Here is a 19,274-nt window from a genome sequence, read left to right as displayed (position 1 = left end):
AGTACATTATAAACAAACTTATGAATTTAAACTTATTTGAGTTATTTCAATCCATTACAGTTATTATATCCTTGATGTTCAATTTGTTCCATCTTTAGCCAGTCAAGGCCTATTCAGCTGATCCCCAAGTCCTTTTGTTGTGATCTTAATATAAATCTTTGATAGCTTACTTGCTTTTTCTTAGACAAACTGTTCCAGTCTTATCTCGTATAGAGAAGTATGAATCTAGCTTTATCGTTTTCCAAATAGTTAACATATTAACAAGTTCATCTTTCCCTTAGGCTTCTGAATTGCCACCTTTGATATGTACTAAATTCCTGTATGCTTTTTCTATTTCTGGATTATTTGTTATTCCACTGGTCTCTGTCCTTACCATAGCTTCACTTTACATTTTAATGTAGGATATGGCAAGTTCCCCTTCCTAATTTTTCTTTTTCAGAGTGTTTCTCATTATCTTTTCAAGCACATATCTTGTACCAGGCACTGTACTACTTTTTAAAATTAGAATGATATATAATTCAGACTTTGTATCTCAACAGGTATTTGTTCTTCCAAATGAACTTTAGAATGTGTTTAGAGATCCCCCCACAAAAAAAAAAAAAAAGCATGTTAGGACTTTCATTTTGATTGCTTTTAGTGAGTAGATATTTTTGTTTGTGTTTTATAGTGAAAATTTTTCCAATACTGATTTTTCCCTTACAAGAAAAAGATGTCAGCCCATGGTATTTAGTCTTTTATATGCCCAACTTAAATGTTTTCCTCACATAAATTCTGCAACTTTATTAAGTTGTGGTTCTTATTTTTTGTTGCTATCGTAAATGATCTTGACTTCTGTTATATTTTTCAGCTAACGGTTTTCTGTATACCTCTCATTCACTTAGAATATCTAATGTTTCCAGAACAATTATATAATAGTAGTGATAATATTCATCCTTTTATAAAAATTAATGGACTATTTTTAGAACAGTTTTAGGTTTATAGAAAAATTGAGCAAATAGTGCAGAGAGCTCTCATTTACTTCCTCTTCCTTACATAGAACCCCTAATGTTAACATCTTGAGTTAATGTAGTACCTATGTTAGGATTGATGAGTAATATTTATATGTTATTAACTAAAGTCTATAGTTCTCATTAGGTTTCAGTCTTTGTGTTGTACAGTTCTTTTGATTTTGATAATACATTATTTCATTATCTACCATTACAGAATCATATAGAATAGTTTCACCACCCTGAAAATCCCGTTTTGTCTTTTCCAGAATGTCATGTAGTTGGAATCAATCATTCAGTAGGTAGCCTTCTCAAGACTGGCTTCTTTCATTAAGCAATATGTATTTAAGGTTCCTCCATGTCTTTTCTGGCTTAATACCTCATTTCTTTTTATTGCTAAATAATATACCATTGTAAAGATGCACCATTTTGCTTATCTATTCACCTATTGAAGGACATCTTGGTTGCTTCTGGTTTTTGGTAGTAATATATGAAGCTGCTGTAAAAGTTTGTGTACACATAATTTTTCAACTCATTTGGGCAAATACTTAGGATTATAATTGCTTGATTATATGATGACTCTGTTTAGCATTGTACGAAACTGCCAATCTGTTTTGAAAAGTGGTTGTACCATTTTGCATTTCTGCCAGCAATGAATGAGAGTTCCTCTTGCTCCACATCCTCATCAGCATTTAGTATTGTCAGTTTTTTACATTTTAGCCATTCTAAGAGTTGTGTACTGTGTCTCTGTTTTAATTGTTGTCTCCCTATTCAAAGATATTGAGTTTCTTTTCTTATGCTTATTTATCATCTATATATTTGATGGGTGTGATTATGTTTAGAGTATTAAGTATAACATTGTAACACTTAAATTGTACAAATCCACTTTCATACTACATTTCAAATGTGAACTATTATTGCATCCCCATATTCAGATTTAATAGAGGATACACATTTTAAAGGCATATCTAAACAAGGTTCCTAAGAATACATTTTCTATTTTACTAATGTAAAATATGTGACTGCTTCACAGACCAGGAGCTTAGTAGGAGTTGGTACTGGGAGATCAAAGAGCAAATACAGAAATCCTTTTTATTATTATCAAGGTTACTAATATTGTTATCATTATCAGTTATTAGAAGGAAAGGAGGTAGAGTCACAGACAATTGGTTTTGGCTGTCCTCCATTAGAACCCCTTCCTATGTTTGAGATATTTCCCACAAATTGAGTCTTATTAGGGAACAGGAGATACCTCTCTCTACAAAAGCCAAAAAAAAAAAAGGCCGAATACTTGCTTCTTTCCCCATTGTCTTTTCAGAGATAAGCCCATCAGTCAGTCCCTTGCTTCTGCCTTTGGCTTTGAAATCTGGACAGTGGTAAAGAAACTCAGTATAGAGGATTCATTGCTGTAACAACAGCAACATTGAGTTTCCAGGAACACCAGTACTGATTTTAGGCTGTCTAGTTTGCATTCGTAATTGTTAGTTCTATATTAAGGCCATAAATTAAGTTCTTTTAGTAGTGAAATTAGTCACCTTTTTTTCCATTTTGAACTTTTACAACTGAATATAATAAAATTAAGTTAGCCTCTCAACAAGATTGTTCATTGGGCTTCTCCACCCTAAATTTTAGTAGCTTGTAACTAAATTGCATTTGACTATAAAATAATGCAAACCTTTGATATTTCTTTTGCCATAGAATATTATATATGTAAACAATTAGATGTCAGGGGTTGAGGTAAAAGTTAACTGTTCTACTAATAATATATCCTTTTTTTAAACTAAAATGTTTCCAATGTAGATTTTTGATGTATAAGGATTATCATTTATGTGCATTTCTTAACATTTAAATGCATATCTTTTAAACTAAAATTTTTCTGCAAAAAAAATATATGTATATATATACATATATATGTATATATATATGTATATATATCATGTGTTTTAAATCAAGTTAAAATATTTTTTTTGCAGCAGGAGGGCTATTAAGAGGGATATGGAATACTTTTTAGTCATTAAAGAAAAATAGCCTGCCAGGAACTTGAGCAACTAAGAAAATTCTAAATGAAACTGTCTGAACTAAAAGTGCTATTACCACCCCTTTTATTTATGTTTTAAAAACAAAGGAAACAACCTTAGCTTTATAAACACAGATGTTTGTTTTTAAATTGTTTTTTTGAATGTGGTGAATTATTAAATATAACATATAACCTTTTACATAGTTTGCAGGCTTTAAAATAATAAAATTTTAAGGTAGTAGAAAAGGTGTGCTTATTTACTTTACTTCTGTGTTTATGAAACTTAAGAAATTGGAAGTAGGAAAAGTGATAGTGTTAATCATAATATAAATTACATTAATAAAGTTAATAGTTGTTGGCTTTATTTTAGCTGATGTAGAAAGTGTTTTAACCTTAAATGGTAGCTTAGGGTAGTTGGAATCAGGAAACTTGCACCAGTAGCCTTATATGAATAATTTGTTCAGTTGAACCTAATAGCTTTTCACTAGAATAAAAGAAGAAAGAATTCGACTGAAGAGGATTTAAATAAAAGAATAAAAGCTAATCCTGAGCGTTGTGGCAATTATTTATGTAATGAGCAGGGGAAGGGGACTAGCCATTACAAATTGTATAGATAATGTTATTGAAAATAATATATATCTGTGGAAGATGGCTAATGACTGAGAAAATTAGCTGGCCAATGGTCAGGTATAATTACTGTAATTCATGTATTAAATATTAATGAAATTTTGCATTGCTCTGCCATATTTTAAATCTAATTCCTCTCTTCTGAGAAAGTAACAGGATTAAAGAAAAAGTATTGTTTCTATTGTTTTTAGTTGGAGCAGCATATATATTGTTACACTTAAATATAGGATTCAAAAGGACATAGTTTACAGCAGGACATAATAGAATTCAGTATGTAAGTGAAGGTGTTAACCCTGGAAATAGTGGCTACTTCTGGCTATGATACAAGGGAAGGAAAAGGTGAATAATGACAGAAGATTTAATATAGAGAAAAAGGAAGCTCTAATAGAGCAAACTGACATTCTTTCAGTTAGAAGCCTCCCCCTCCCCCTCCCAGAGACATAAAAGTGTAAGATACTGTCCCCAAATTCACAAACTCACATCACACTAATACAGGGAAAGACAAGCTCTGAAATGATAAGGTTGGAGCAAAAGGTGAAAAAGTTTGAAGCAGTTTCTATGAAGAAGGTATTCAGAAGCAGAAATTAATAAAATTGTGGGTGATGGTGAAAGTCACTTAATAATAGAGAGCATTTGGAATAGTTGTGGAAAAGGTCTCAGATTATTGGTAAAATGGGCAAGATGAAAAGAGGTTACTAGTGCCACCAGTATGACTATTACTAGTCTGATCACAATGATATTAGCACTCATTTATCATTGGCCTACTACTTGCCAAATAATTTTGTACGTATCATCAAATTTAAGTCTCACAACCATCCTGAAACCTAGATTACTGATAAGTAAAATGAGTTTCAGAGACATGTTATTTAACCAGTGCTTCCACCTATGGTTGAGCACATCAGGAGGGGAGGGAGTACAACCATTCACATTGTACAAGTCAGAAATTGTATATTTATTACAACAGTTTTTCAGGAGATAGCAGTAAAGTATAAGGAAGGATATTCTTTTCATTGGTACAAAGGTAACATATAATCATACAGCAGCAGCAGCAACATACAAAATTTTATTAGTAACAGTCCCAGTTTTGTCTTAAAACACTTATACAGGGAGGGACAGAAGAAAGGAGGGACAGATGAACAGACAGACATAGGAGAAGGCTTAAAGAAAATATATCAAAATATAAGCAGTCTGGGTAATTTAAACATTTAAATCCAGATATTTCATTTAATGGATTTGAAAACCTTAACTTTTTTCCATGTACGTATCATCATTCTAACTAGCTTTATATATTATATTAGAATTTTACTTTGCATCACATGAATGGTTTGTATTATTTATGTAGTTAAATAAATCATTAGGTAGTTAGTTTGTATGATTTATGTAGGTAGGAGGGAAATAATAGACTTTGTTGGGCAGGTAAAGTGATGAATACGTAAAAATCCCTGTTGTCTTAAAACCATCCACACACACAATTTCGTATATTTAGTAATTAAAATTGATTTAAAGAGACACTTTATTCTTTTATGTCTGGTAATTTTATTAATTTTGTATATTGTAAATAAACTTGATTCATTTAATATATTGCAAGATAGTTTAGAAATAGCTAACATTTTGAATAGTGACTAGTAGTGCATTTGAATTTTGGTTTGTGTGTCTGTGTATATAAACAGTTTTACCTTTTCAATTAGTAATTTAATAGGATTTAGGTACAATCTTAAAAAAACAATAAGAAATGCCTCCTGTGACACTTATTAGTCTATACAACAGAACTCCAGTCGTATTTATGTCATATTAATGAAACAGCATTGTAAGTACAGTAGACCCTTCTTATCCACAGGGGATATGTTCCAGAACCCCCCACTAGATTCCTGAAACTGTAGATAGTACCAAACCCCCTATATCTAGTATATATATATGAATATGTATGTATGTATGTATGTTTGTATGTATATGTGTATATAACTGTGGTAAAGTTTAATTTACAAATTAGGCACAGTAAGAGATAAACAAAAACTAATAATGTAGAATTATAACAATATATTGTAATAAAAGTTTTGTGAATGGGTTTCTCTCTGTGAGTATATCTTATTGTACTGCACTCACCCTTCTTCTTGTGATGATGTGAGATGATAAAATGCCAAACAGCTTCCTGAATCTACTTAACTATCCCTTACAATCAGTGGTATGATGTCACTACTTTCAGGGGATCCATTGCTGAAGTCAGGTTCAGTGCTGTCAGGCACAACACGTTGCTATCAATTGGAACACGTATTCCCTTCAGGTTTTCCACCCACAAATGCATTTTCTGGCTTAATTAAACACAACAAATATTGTGACCAAAACTTTTGCAGTTTGAGATGCAACAGCAAAACTAACAGGAATTTTTTTTTTCTTCCTTCACATTTTCATGGATAGAAGACTCATTCTTACCAAAGATCTTGCAACCTCAACATACAGTTTTTTTCCCTTCCTTAGTAAGTTGAGAACTTTTACCTTTTTACTTAAAGAAAGCATTTCACAGCTTCTCTTTGGCAAATCCAAATTTCCAGCATCACCGCTCTTGCACTTTGGGGCCACTATTAAAATAAGAGCTGCTTGAACAGTCCGATAACCAAGAAGGCTACTAAGTGACTAAAAAGCAGGAAGCCAATTAGCATAGATACACTGAACAAAAGGATGATTCATGTTTGGGGAGGGAGTGAAGGAACAGGATGGCATGAGAGTTTATCATACTTCTAAGAATGGCATGCAATTTAAAACTAATGGAATTTTCCATTTAATATTTTCAGACCACACTTGACTACTGGTAACTGAAACCATGGAAAGTGAAATGTGGATAAGGGGGGAACTACTGTACTGAAAATTAGGAGAAATTCTAAAACTAAAAATGCTTGTTTTGGGGGTGTGTTTTTTTCTTTTTGTTTTTTGTTTGTTTGTTTGTTTTAGATTCCATATATAAGTGAGGTCAGTACTGTATTTGTATTTCTTTGTTTAACTTATTTTACTTAGCCCTCAGGGTCTAATGTCCTCAAGGTCTATCTATGTTGCAAATGGCAAATTTTCATTTTTTTTCATGGATGAATAATATTCCATTGTACATATACCACATTTTCACTGTCCAGTCATCCACTGGTAGTTTCCATATCTTGGCTATTGTAAATAATGCTGCACTCAACATGGGAGTGCATATATCTTTTCAATTTAATGTTTTCACATTCTTCAGATAAATATCCAGAAGCAGCATTGCTGAATCATATGGTAGTTCTATTTTTAATTTTTTGGTGAACCTCCATTCTGTTTTTCATAGTGGCTGTACCAATTTAATTTCCACCAGTAGTACACAAGGGTTCCCATTTCTCTACATCCTCGCCATTACTTATTTTTTATCTTTTTAATAATAGCCATTCTAACAGGTGTGAGACGGTTTCTCATTGTGGCTTTGATTTGCATTTCCATGATTTGTGATGTTGAGCACCTTTTCCTATACCAGCTAGCCGTTTGTATGTCTTTGGAAACATTTCTATTTTAGATCATCTACCCATTTTTAACCAGATTATTTATTTGTTTGCTATTGAATTGTATGAGTTCTTTAGATATTTTGGATGTTAACTCTTTATCAAATATGTAATTTGCAAATACTTTCCTTCAATATGTTGCCTTTCCATTTTGATGATTGTATCTTTTGCTGTGCAGAAGCTTTTGAGTTTGATGTAGTCCCATGTGTTCATTTTTGCTTTTGTTGCATTTGCTTTTGGCGTCAAATCTAAAAACTACCAAGACCAATATTGAGGAGCTTTCTGGCTATGTTTTCTTCTAGGAGTTTTATGGTTTCAGGTCTTAATTCAAGTCTTTAATCCATTTCGAGTTAATTTTTGTGTATAGTGTAAGATAGTCGTCCAGTTTTATTCTTTTACATGTGGCTATTCAGTTTTTCCAGCACCATTTATTGAAGAGAGTATCCCCATTGTATATTCTTGGTTCATGTATTGTAAATTAATTAACCATAAAAGCATAGATTTATTTCTTGGCTCTCTATTCTGTTCCATTGATCTATGTGTCTGTTTTTGTGCCATTACCATACTGTTTGATTATTATAGCTTTGTGTTATAGTTCAAAGTCAGGGATTGTGATGCCACCAACTTTGTTCTTTCTCAAGATTGCTTTGGCTCGTTGGGGTCTTTAGTGGTTTAATACAAATTTTAGGATTGTTTGTTCTATGTCTATGAAAAATGCCATTAGAATTTTGATAGGGATTGCATTGAATTTGTGGCTTGCTTTGGGTCCTATGGACATTTTAACAATATTCTTCCAATCCGTGATAGTTTTACAATAAACTTTTAGTAGCTATTCATATAGATGAATATGAATAGTATAAAATAAGTAATCTATAAAGATTTTGATGCCTTTTATAATTCAGTGTTTAATTACTCTTGATTAAAATTAATTTTAATACATCATTTTCTAAAGGACAATAAACTCAAAATATTATATATTTCACATCAGAAATTGGTTCAAATATAGACATGTTTATATGACATTTATAAAAAAATCAAATCCTAAAAGAGTTCTGCCATAAACTTTAAAGATATTGATTGTACAGATATTTGAGTTACTAATTGCTACTTAAGCCTTTTAATACATTCAGTACTGTCTGGATTCCAGTATTCTTTCTCATTGTTATGTACTCTAATAAGGGAGAATAGTATCTGGCTTTCTTAAGGTTTGTGCACTTGGCCACTTACCCACTCAGACATTTGTATTGTTAAGCCCCAGGGTTTGTGAATAAGTAGGGTTATATGATGTTAAATGAGAGAGAAGGCTTCTTCAACTTGTACAGACATACAAAATGTGAATTCAGCTACAAAGCTAAATTTACCAAAATGTTTAGCATTTAGATTGTTAGATTGAATATGCTGGAGGTGATTATATAAAATATGAAATCTAGTAAATGCTTGAGCAGCTTCCAAAAGTACAATAGAGTATGGTATTTGTTTATAAAATAATGTTGTATTGTGCTTTAAAATGATATTTCATTTGCTTTCAAGAGATTCTTAGCTGACCTTCATTGAAGGTAGAGAATTGAGAATGAAACATACTAAACTTAAAACAAATTACCAAAAATGTTTAGTAGAGTTGAATGATTTAACTTGGAAATATATGCAGAGAAATTTGTTTCAAAATCGTTTCAGAATACTCTGAAATGAAATGAGCTTGAGATTTACTAGCACTGTTTTTGCTTAATATTTCTGTATATTGACCTGGATCTTTTGTATTAGGAGAACAAGATTTCTATTTTAAAGATTATATCCAAGTGTCAGAAAGTTTTTACTATTATTTTTTGTAGGTGGTTTCAGACACCCTCACAGGTTTTCTACCATGCAGCAACTGAACATGGAGGAAAAGATGTATATCCAGGGCAGTGTCTTTGGGAAGGTTGTGAGCCTTTTCAGCGACAGAGGTTTTCTTTTATTACCCACTTACAGGTACACTTTCTTAATACTGTTTGGTCAATAACTCATCTAGTTGCATTAAAGGTCTTGATGCATATTCTTTTACTTCCTCTTTCTCAAAAAGGATAAGCACTGTTCAAAGGATGCCCTGCTTGCAGGATTAAAACAAGATGAACCAGGACAAGCAGGAAGTCAAAAACCTTCTACCAAGTAAGGAACATGAGTTTACTTCCTGTTGTACATACAAAAAGAAAAATCAGGAAACTAAGCAAAACAAAGTAACAGTGAAAGGCAACTTAGTATATTGGGAGACCGGAAACCTGGATTCTAGTCCAGCTCTACCATTAGCCAGCTACGTGACCCCATTCAAATTGTTTAACTCTCTAGGCATTGCTTTTCATATTGACTGGACCACATGGTCTGTAAGTACCTTATACCTCCCACATTTGATTCTACATTATAGACACATCATTGGAAGTAATGACAGATGATATATGAGAAGTGTTTTGTAAACTGGAGCTATGTATATAGTTCCTCGTCCTTTGAGAGAGTAATTGAATATGTATTTGGTAAGGACAGTTATCCTTTGATGGGACACCAAGGTGGCATGTAAAGGTCTTGTATAAGAGTATACATGTTGCATTTACTATATGGTTATTCATTTACCTGTTGTTTCATGAACACATACTTTTAATGCATATAGTCAAATTCTGAGTTGTTTGTAGATTCCTTAAGGTCCTTATTAAAAACCTTTTCACTGTATTTAATTTGTATATATTATGTAGCTATTATAAGAATATGTTGGAATATGCTTGTTTTTGCTCAAGTTTGGAGGAAGAGATATTTGGTATCAGTTATAATCAATCAGAAATCTTTGTCACATACATAAAATCTAGTAACAGTTTATACATAGATATTCTTTTCTATAGACATACAGCTATAAACTGATTTATAATTTAAAGATTGCTTTTATGTTCTTACTTAATATTCAGAATTAGTTTACTTTGTAAAAGGTGCCAGAAATATCCCCACTTTACAGATGTGAAACCTGAAGCACAGTGGGGCAAACCGAACTATTCAAAGTCATGCAGCTAATTATAGTGTCAAATAGACAGGGTTCCTCATATGCAAGTCAGTGATCTTTCCACCACTGCCTCACCAGAGTACAACAGATAATGATGCAATTTTTTCTGCTTGGCCAAGAAATCTAGAGTAGTTTGAATCTAATTTTATATAAAAGCCATCTCTGCAGTCCGTCCATTCTACCTCTTTCATAAAGGACAGTAGAACTATACCGAAAAGATGGATTAAAATTATTAAATAATGATGAAAAATAAGATTATGTAACAAAGTAATAGTGTGAAATGTAGTATTTAGCATAATTTTATATTACCCCATTAGATTATCTTTTCCTGGATGACATATACTTCTATCAGTTTTTAGGTAATATTATTTTACTCTTAGGTACTGTTTAGCAAAAATAATTTACAGCTCAAATTGTAGCCTATTTTCTTTTTTGTTAACATATTCACATTACATTAAAAAATGAACTCCACAACTTGGATACTATTTTGTATTTTTTAAATATATTGAGTTAACACTAGTTAATTACATTTTATATATACATATACATATATATATATATATGTTTCGGGTGTACAATTTTATAATACATTATCTATATTACATTGTGTGCTAACCGCCCAAACCACCCAAAGTCTAGTCTCCTTCCTGTCACCATATATTTGATCCCCTTAACCTTCTTCATCCTCCTACCACCCCTCTTCCCCTCTGGTAACCACCACAATTTAGATGTATCTACGAGTTTGTTTTATTTCTTCCTTTGTTGCTTCTGTTTTATATCCCATATATGAGTACAGTCTTGTCCTTTTCCATCTGACTTATGTTGTATTTATTTTGATCGTGTGTTTACCAGCATAGTAACTTTAAAGGTGGTCTATATTGGAACAGCTATTGTTTGCTTTAAAATTGGTCAATTGGAAAATAAAAGGCTCGAACTTTCACCTTGATAGTAAGAGTACTTTTGCCAAGGCTGAGACAAGAAATAAACATTAATGCTGAAGTTTTTCTTCATTGGATATCCAAAGTTTCAAAGTAGCCACCCTGGGGTTGGCAGACTGATCATCATCTACCTGTCTGCAGCGTCATGTTAACTGTCTCTTTCTCTCTCTGATCAATTAGGCAGCCAGCTGTGGGGGGCACAAGCTCAACTCCCAGAGCACAAAAGGCCATCGTGAATCATCCCAGTGCTGCCCTTATGGCTCTTAGGAGAGGATCAAGAAACCTTGTCTTTCGAGATTTTACAGTAAGCAAGCCTTGAGAGCCTTATTTGTATAGATGGGAGCACTGTATGATTTAGATCTTTATTCTTTTCTTTTTCTTTCTTTTTAAGGATGAAAAAGAGGGACCAATAACTAAACACATCCGACTAACAGCTGCCTTAATATTAAAAAATATTGGTAAATATTCAGAATGTGGTCGCAGGTGAGTTATGTTTTCTGTAGCCAAAGTCAATTTTCATTATTTTACTTTTACATCTAAGGTAAATAGATTAGATATCTGTATTTTATTCACTTTTTCTCATAAATTTTGTGAGTATGTCCAAAAGGTTATGGCAAGGTCAGGCCATCATGATCTCTTAGAAACCAAAAAGTAGAGAGAAGTTGAAACAACGAAAAAGTGTAAAAGTGTTTCTAAAGAGAAAACTTGGGAGTTTCTGGGGGAGAGGGAATGAATTGGTCATTTGAAGTCTAATTCAGTTTGATGATTGGCCTATTAATGAAGCTATCAAAATCATAGATATTAATAATATTCGCTATAATACACTGAAGTGTTAAAAGTTACTTTCTAATGGACTTAAGAGATCTCTAGAAACTAGAAATAATAACTCTAATCTTTGAGAGAGACCAAATGTGGCATGTTCTGTTGTTGAAGCTTGATTTTCTAGTATTCATCCTGTATCCGAGGCTCCTTTGTTGAAAAGTTGTCCACTGAGGCATCTTGCCTTCCAGATAATGACTTTGTCTTTGAGTCTCTCTCCTCTCACATACTATTATTCATCCCACGCCCTAAATATATCTTGAATCTACCTTAGTTGTCTTCCCCTGCCCCCATAATACATTATATTAGATCTTTTTTGAAATTTCTTGCAGTAACCTTCCAACTGGATTTTCCAAACATAAAAACATGGTATCAATTACAAGGATAAAAGACAATGAATTTGACTATATCAAATTTTAAAACTTCTAAAAAGAGGAATAAAACTCCTAAAATTAAAGTTAAGAAAAAGTATTTGCAATAAGTTACTAATTTAGTGTATCAAATGTTCTCACAGATGAATAAGAAAAATTCTTAACATTCAAATTTTTAAAAAGTTTCTCAGAAAAATATATAAATGTTTAATAACCAAATGAGAGCCTGCATCTCCTTGCTTCATTCATAACATGATTTCTTTCTACCTTTCTCACTGTATTGCCCTCCTCACCCTCTTTTTGCTTCATAGCCTACATTTCAATTTCAGCCAAACTAATGCAGATTCCTACTCATGCTAGGCTCTTTCATGTTGAACTTTTGTGCCTTTGTTCCATCACTCACACTATTCTCCTTGGATAGAGTGCCCCTCACCTGGTATTGCTGGCCTATTGAATATCTGCAAACTCTTCATGATTCAGCTCAGACTTAGCTTCTGTGTGCCACCTTTCATATGCTGTGTTCCCTTTCCCCATCAAATTTGTTCTGTTTTTATAACATGTCTGTCTTATAAAACATTTAATATTATTTTGAAATGATAGTTTTTATATGGCTTTTTCCTCCTACTGACCTAGGTCTCTTGTTTTCTCTGATTAATCTTTGTAGCCTAAACACCTAGCATAATGCCCAATACTTTATAGGTATACTTTAGTTTCTGTTCATCCTCCAGGATACAACTCAGGGGTGACCTCTTCCTTTCTTGACATCTTCCTTACTACCCTTCGCCTACCTAGAGTGAGATAGGTACTCTCTAGTACCCCACAGATTGCATGTTACCAGCTTAGATGGTGAGATCTTTAAAAGAAAGGGTGGAATATTTATTTTCGTTTTCGTGTCCTCAGTGCCTAGCATAACAGGACTGTTGTAATAGTGATTCATTAGTTTTGGTTGATAGATGGAAGGAAAGAAGTCCCACAAATTTATTTTTTCGTAGAGTTTTGTCTGGAATTATGTACGCAATTGGAATTCTAAAAGTAATTTTATAACTTTTGCTTAGGGCTTTTTTCTCACCTTCAAATTACACATTCTTAGGCTTGCAGTAAAGCCACTTCAGCTGGGTCTAATGCAATTGTTGAGCCAAAAGTTTGCAATATTTTTGTTTTTGTTTTGCTGATTTTGTTATTTTATTTAACTCTAAATTTCCCAAATGTCTTCTGGCATCTTTAATTCCTATGATCTAAGAGTAGCAAAAGCAAAAGAATTAAAACAATCCATTAAATTCTTCTCATTCACTCTCGTAGTCCAGGTTGAAATCCCTATCTAGAACCTCTATCGAACTTCTCCAGTGATAGGGAGTTTTGCTTCAGTAAAAATACTAACGAGAATATGGCAAAACCCACATATGTGAGGAAGAATGTGTAGGAAATCAGATAGCTGCAAAAGATAATTCTCAGTTGATACTTCTTATCTCTGGTGGAGTAAATTACAAAGTATGATTTTTTAGACTAAAGCAAATTTTATTTGCTATAAGAAAAGTGCAGTCAATAGGAAGATATATGGAAATTTATCTTACAGTACAGCATGCTAAACAATATGAAATGTCAGCATTTTTTTATTTGAAGTTCAGAATCTAATTGTTTGAATAGTGTCAGATGTTTAAATGCAGTTTATATCTATTCTGATTGAACTTGAGCTCTGGAAAATTAAAATATTTTTTTCCTCCTTTTGATGTATCTATCTTATGTCAGTATAATACATGGGTCTTATTTAAAAATCAAATGGTACTTTTCTACACAGTAATAATGAACAAACCAAAGAAGAAATTAAGAAAACAGTTCCATTTGGGTAAATCAAAAGAATAAAATATTTAGGAATTATATTAACCAAGGATGTGGAAGACTTGTACACGGAAAACTATAAATTATTGCTGAAAAGAATTAAAGAAGACATAAATAAGTGGAAAAACATTCTTTGTTCATGAATTGGAAGACTTAATATAGTTAAGATGTCAGTACTGCTCAAAACAATCTACAGATTAAGTGCAACCCCTACCAAAATCTCTATAATGTTCTTTGCAGAAATTGAAAAATCCATTCTAAAATCAAAGCTACAGCAATGAAAACAGCGTGGTACTGGCAAAAAAGAGAGGCACACCAACCAATTGAACAGAATAGAGAGCCCCGGCATAAGTCCTCACATATTATATATAGTAAAATGATTTTCAGTAAGGGTGGCAATTCTTCATTCAATAAGGAAAAGACAGTCTTTCAATAAATGGAGTTTGGAAAACTGGATTGTCACATGAAAAATGACGAAGTTGAACCCTTACCAAACACCAATATATAAAAATTAACTCAAAATGAATCAAAGACATAAAACTAAAAGTTGAAACTCTAAAGTTTCATGACATTGGATTTGGCAGTGATTTCTTGGGTATGACACCAAAGGCACAGGCAACAAAAGAAAAAATAAACAAATTGAACTTCATCAGAATTAGAAACTTGCGCATCAGAGAACCCTAATAACAGAATAAAAAGGCAGCCCACAAAATGGAAGAAAATAATTGCAAATCACATATCTAATAAAGGGACTAATATACAGAATATATAAAGAACTTCTAAAACTTAACAAAATACAAACAAACCAAATCAAAAATGGGCAAAGAACTTGAATAGACATTTCTCCAGAGAAGATAAAACAAATGGCCAGTAAGCACATGAAAAGATGTTCAACATTACTAATCATTAGGAAAATGTTCATCAAAACCACAATGAGATACCACTGCATACCCATTAGGATGGCTGTTATTCAAACAGACACACACACACAGTGTTGGCATGGATGTGGAAAAATTGGAACCCTTGTGCATTGCCAATGGAAATATAAATGATATAGCCACGGTTAAATGGCACAGTGTTCCTCTAAAAATAAAACATAGGATTACCATTTGATCCAGCAATTCTACTTCTGGGTATATACACAAAAGACCTGAAAGCAGGGAGTCAAACAGATACTTACGCACCACTGTTCATAGCAGCATAGCCAAAGGTAGAAGGTAGAAACGACCCAAGTGCCCATCAGCAAATGAATGGATAACTAAAATGTGTTTGTGTATATAATGAAATATTATTCAGCCTTTAAAAAGGAATTCTGATATGTGCTCCAACATGGACGAACCTTGTAGACATTAAGCTAAATGAAATAAGCCAGACACAAAAGGACAGATACTGATTCCATTTATATTCCACTAGAAAAATCAAATACATAGAGATAGCAAGTAGAATAGTTGTCAGGGCTTTAGTGGGGAGGGAGGGAATAGAGAGTTACTGTTTAATGGGACAGAGCTTGGTTATGGGATGAAGAAAAACTGGAAATTGATACATTGGATACATTTAATGCCACTGAACTGTAAACTTAAAAATGGTTAAAATATTAAATTTTGTATTATGTGTATTTTACCACAGTTTAAAATTAAAAACAATGACAGTAAAGGAGGAATTTAGGGAATAATGGAGAGTGACTGCTAATGGGTATTTCTTTTGGGGGTGATGGAAATATTGAAAATTATGGTAATAGTTGCACATTTCTTTAAATATACCAACTGTACACTCTAAATGGGTGAATTGTATAATATATAAATTATATCAATAAAGCTGTTATAAAAATTTTTTTAAATTAAATAGTACTAAAAAGCTTATAATGAAACATAGTAGTCCCTTTACCCCTCCTACCCTCCACTAAGGAGGAGCTTTCAACAATTTGAGCTAATTTACTGGTATTTTCCTTCATATTTCTAAATAAAGTGCTTATGTTACTATTTCTTTATTTACTAATTTTACAGATTACCAGTCAGATTTCTTTCTAAAGAACTGAATACTCTTAAAATCTCTCTTCCTCCTGTCTTTCTGTTTCTCAAAATGCTGTTATATCTCAGTTTTTAATTAAATCTTAAATCTGTTGTCAGATTATTTGATGCTGTGCCAAGAACTACTACTATTACATTTTTCTTTCTATGTTTTTCTAGAGTTAATGATTGTCTTGTTTTTTGCTTAGCTTTTATGAGCTCAGTGCTGATTTTTCTATATTTTTTATCAATACTTCTCAAGCCTGTATGTAGGTTATCCAATGTTAAACCTCTATCATTCTAGACAGCTTGCTTTGTAGACCTAATACATAACTATTCTTAATAATTCCTTCTATGTTGAATCCTTTTTCCTTGAATTCCACTTATGTCCTTTATTTGATTTACTCTCATCATGCTAAAGCACATCCTCCAATAATTTTAAGACCCTACGTGTCTGAAAATGTTTTTAGTCTACCCTTATTCTTGATAGTTTGGCTAGATATGGAATTATAGATTGAAAAATCATTTTCTGTTTAAAATCTTAGGACGTTGCTCTTATGTCTTCTAGCATGCAGCTTTACGGTTTAGTTCAGTGACGTTTGGGTTCCCATTTTTTTGTATATGACAATCTGGTTCCCGTTTTTTTGTGTATGATCTGTTTTTCCCTCTGGAAGCTCTTACAATTTTTTTTTCTAATTTCTGATATTCTGAAATTTTATGATGGCATGTCTTGGTGTCATTGTTTGTTGTTATTCAAGTGGGTGGGTATTTCATTTCAGTGGATCCTTTCAATCAGGAGATTCATATCCTTCAGTAACGGGAAATTTTCTTGAATGTTTCTTTTTATAATTCCCTGCCATTCATTGTCTCTATTCTTCATTTCTTGAACTTCTGTTTTTCGGATGCTAGACTACCCTTGTAGGTTGATACTTGAATTTTCTTTTCTCTCTTAGCTTTCAATTTTGTCTGTTTAATCTGTATTCTGGAAATTTTCTTCACTTTATTATCAAATCTATTGAATTTTTACTTCAGCTATATGGCTTTAATTTCCAAGAGCTCTTTCTGAGTTGCCAGTTGTTGCTGTTTTATAACATCCTGTTCACATGTTGAATAGAGTGCCCTCTCATCTCTCTGAGAATATTAATTGCTAGTATTTTTGAAGTTTTTTTCTGCTCCTGGTATAATTACTGTTTCCTCAAAATTCCCTGAATGAGGATTTTTTGCTTTATTTTATATTTTAATAATAAAATATCTACAAGCTAGTTGGAACCTCTGGGTGTATGCTCCCCTCTTGTCACTGGTGATTGCCATTTTAGGGTGACCGCTGATGAACCAATTTGTTTATTAGAAACCCCCCGCCCCATCCCCACCCAATGTCAGTCTCTTAGCGACATTGTTTCTCCAGAGAAGGTTCTGATTTTCTTGCCTTTGGAGGTGGGCAGCTTAGAGGAGAGTTACTGTGAGTTACTGTGTTCTGGAAACAGAATAGGGGAGGGAGACCAAGAGGATGTTATCCACTGTGTTCAAGTATGTTCGCTTTCACCCAATCCTATTTTTTTGTCCCTCGTGCCCCGACCTTCACTGGGTCTATGTCTCTGTAAATCCTAAGACTTTCTAGTTTAGTTTCTCCAGAAAATAAATTTACTTATTTTGGGAGGGAAAGGAGATAAACTTGTATTCAAACTACTGTTTTCCTAGAAGGTAATTTGTTTTCACTAACGCTAATTACAAATTGTTTCTCATCTGTTGCGTGCATTAAAATGACACAATGTTTATGCTTTATTAAACATCAAGAAAAGGAACTTTTGAAATATAAAATTGGAAGAATCTAATTTTATACAACAAAAGAGGCATATTTTATTTTTTATCCAGCAGATGCTTAATTAACTTTTTAAACACTCCCCCCAAAATAAAATATATTAATTTATACCAAAGTGAAATTGGTACCTAAATTTAAATTTAGTCTTTCTAGTTTTATACATGTGACATAAAAATAAAAGAATACTTTTTAATATGTGACCTTATCAGTTTGGAAAATATGATTTTATTAAGTTTTTGAAACTTAAAGGCTTTTTTCTTCATTAAAATGTTGATTCTAGAGGGGAAATTTGATTTCACTTTGTAAGTTATTTTTAAATCATGTTTTTTATGACTTACAGAAATTTTAGAAATTTCATAGTTCATTTAAGAATTTAAGTAAACTTCTTAAGTAAATTATGCCTAAAGAAAAGTATAAAACACAGAAATTTAAAACCCAGTTCGTTCTCACAAAGTGAACCACCCATATAATCAGCCATCCAAGTTAAGAAATATAGAACACCCGGACCACAGAGCCCCTGCGGGTGCCCGCCAGTCTTTACTCCACCCTCCTCTGTGGGACCACTCTCCTGATCAAATACCACAGATTAATTTTGCCTGATTTTGAACTTGATATAAGTAGAATCATATAGTATATATTCTCTTGTGGTAGCTTTTTTTTTTAAACTCAGTATTATTTGTGAGATTTATTTATTTTATTGCATGTAGCAGTACTTTGCATTATTGCAATATAGATATCTGTTGTTAATACATGCAAATTTATTTTTTTCGTTCTACTTTTGATGGTCATATAGGTTATTTCCACTTTGGGGCTATTAAGAAGAAATCCGCTATCAATAGGCTATACATGTTCTTTGGCCATATAAGTACATATTTCTCTTGAGCTTTAGTGAAAGATGGTGATTCATAGGGTACAATTTTAGTACCTAATGCCAGACATTCCAAATGAGTTTTATTAATTTACACTCCCTCCAGCAATGTATGAGAGAGTCATAGTTGCTCCACACACTGCTCAAAACTTGATATTATAATTTTAACATTTAGTTTTAGTCATTCATTTTGAGTGTGTGGAGTATCTGCATATGGAAAATACATAAAAGCAAATATCCAAATAGTCAAAAAAAAAAAAAAACATGCCCAACTCTTTAGTCATCAGTCTCCATATTTTTTTAAAGTTTTACTTTGCCTTGCTTTGCTGTGATAAAAATGACTACAGTCCCTAGATGTTAAATTCGGGCTTTGAATTTCTGTTTTTTCCTACAAACTGCTTCCTTACAATGTTGTTCATTCAAAATTTAGAAGCCTTCATCTCTTTTCTTTTC

The 19,274-nt window shown here is 32.5% G+C and overlaps 1 protein-coding gene across 2 annotated transcripts in view; it reads left to right on the top strand.

Annotated features, from left to right (window-relative positions):
- ARID2 (AT-rich interaction domain 2) overlaps positions 1 to 19,274 on the top strand; it is a 131,625-nt gene that overhangs the window by 109,284 nt on the left and 3,067 nt on the right. For both annotated transcript variants that reach the window (XM_016134307.2, XM_016134306.2), the window contains exons 17-20: positions 8,975 to 9,113; positions 9,205 to 9,290; positions 11,283 to 11,406; positions 11,494 to 11,585. In XM_016134307.2, the coding sequence (XP_015989793.1) occupies positions 8,975 to 9,113; positions 9,205 to 9,290; positions 11,283 to 11,406; positions 11,494 to 11,585 (441 nt within the window). The remainder of the gene's footprint in view (positions 1 to 8,974; positions 9,114 to 9,204; positions 9,291 to 11,282; positions 11,407 to 11,493; positions 11,586 to 19,274) is intronic.

The sequence above is a fragment of the Rousettus aegyptiacus genome, unplaced genomic scaffold, assembly GCF_014176215.1.
Source record: "Rousettus aegyptiacus isolate mRouAeg1 unplaced genomic scaffold, mRouAeg1.p scaffold_m13_p_2, whole genome shotgun sequence".
Taxonomy (NCBI): Eukaryota; Metazoa; Chordata; class Mammalia; order Chiroptera; family Pteropodidae; genus Rousettus; species Rousettus aegyptiacus.
The sequence above is the reverse complement of the archived record's forward strand: the minus strand, read 5'-3'. Positions and strand labels throughout refer to the sequence as shown.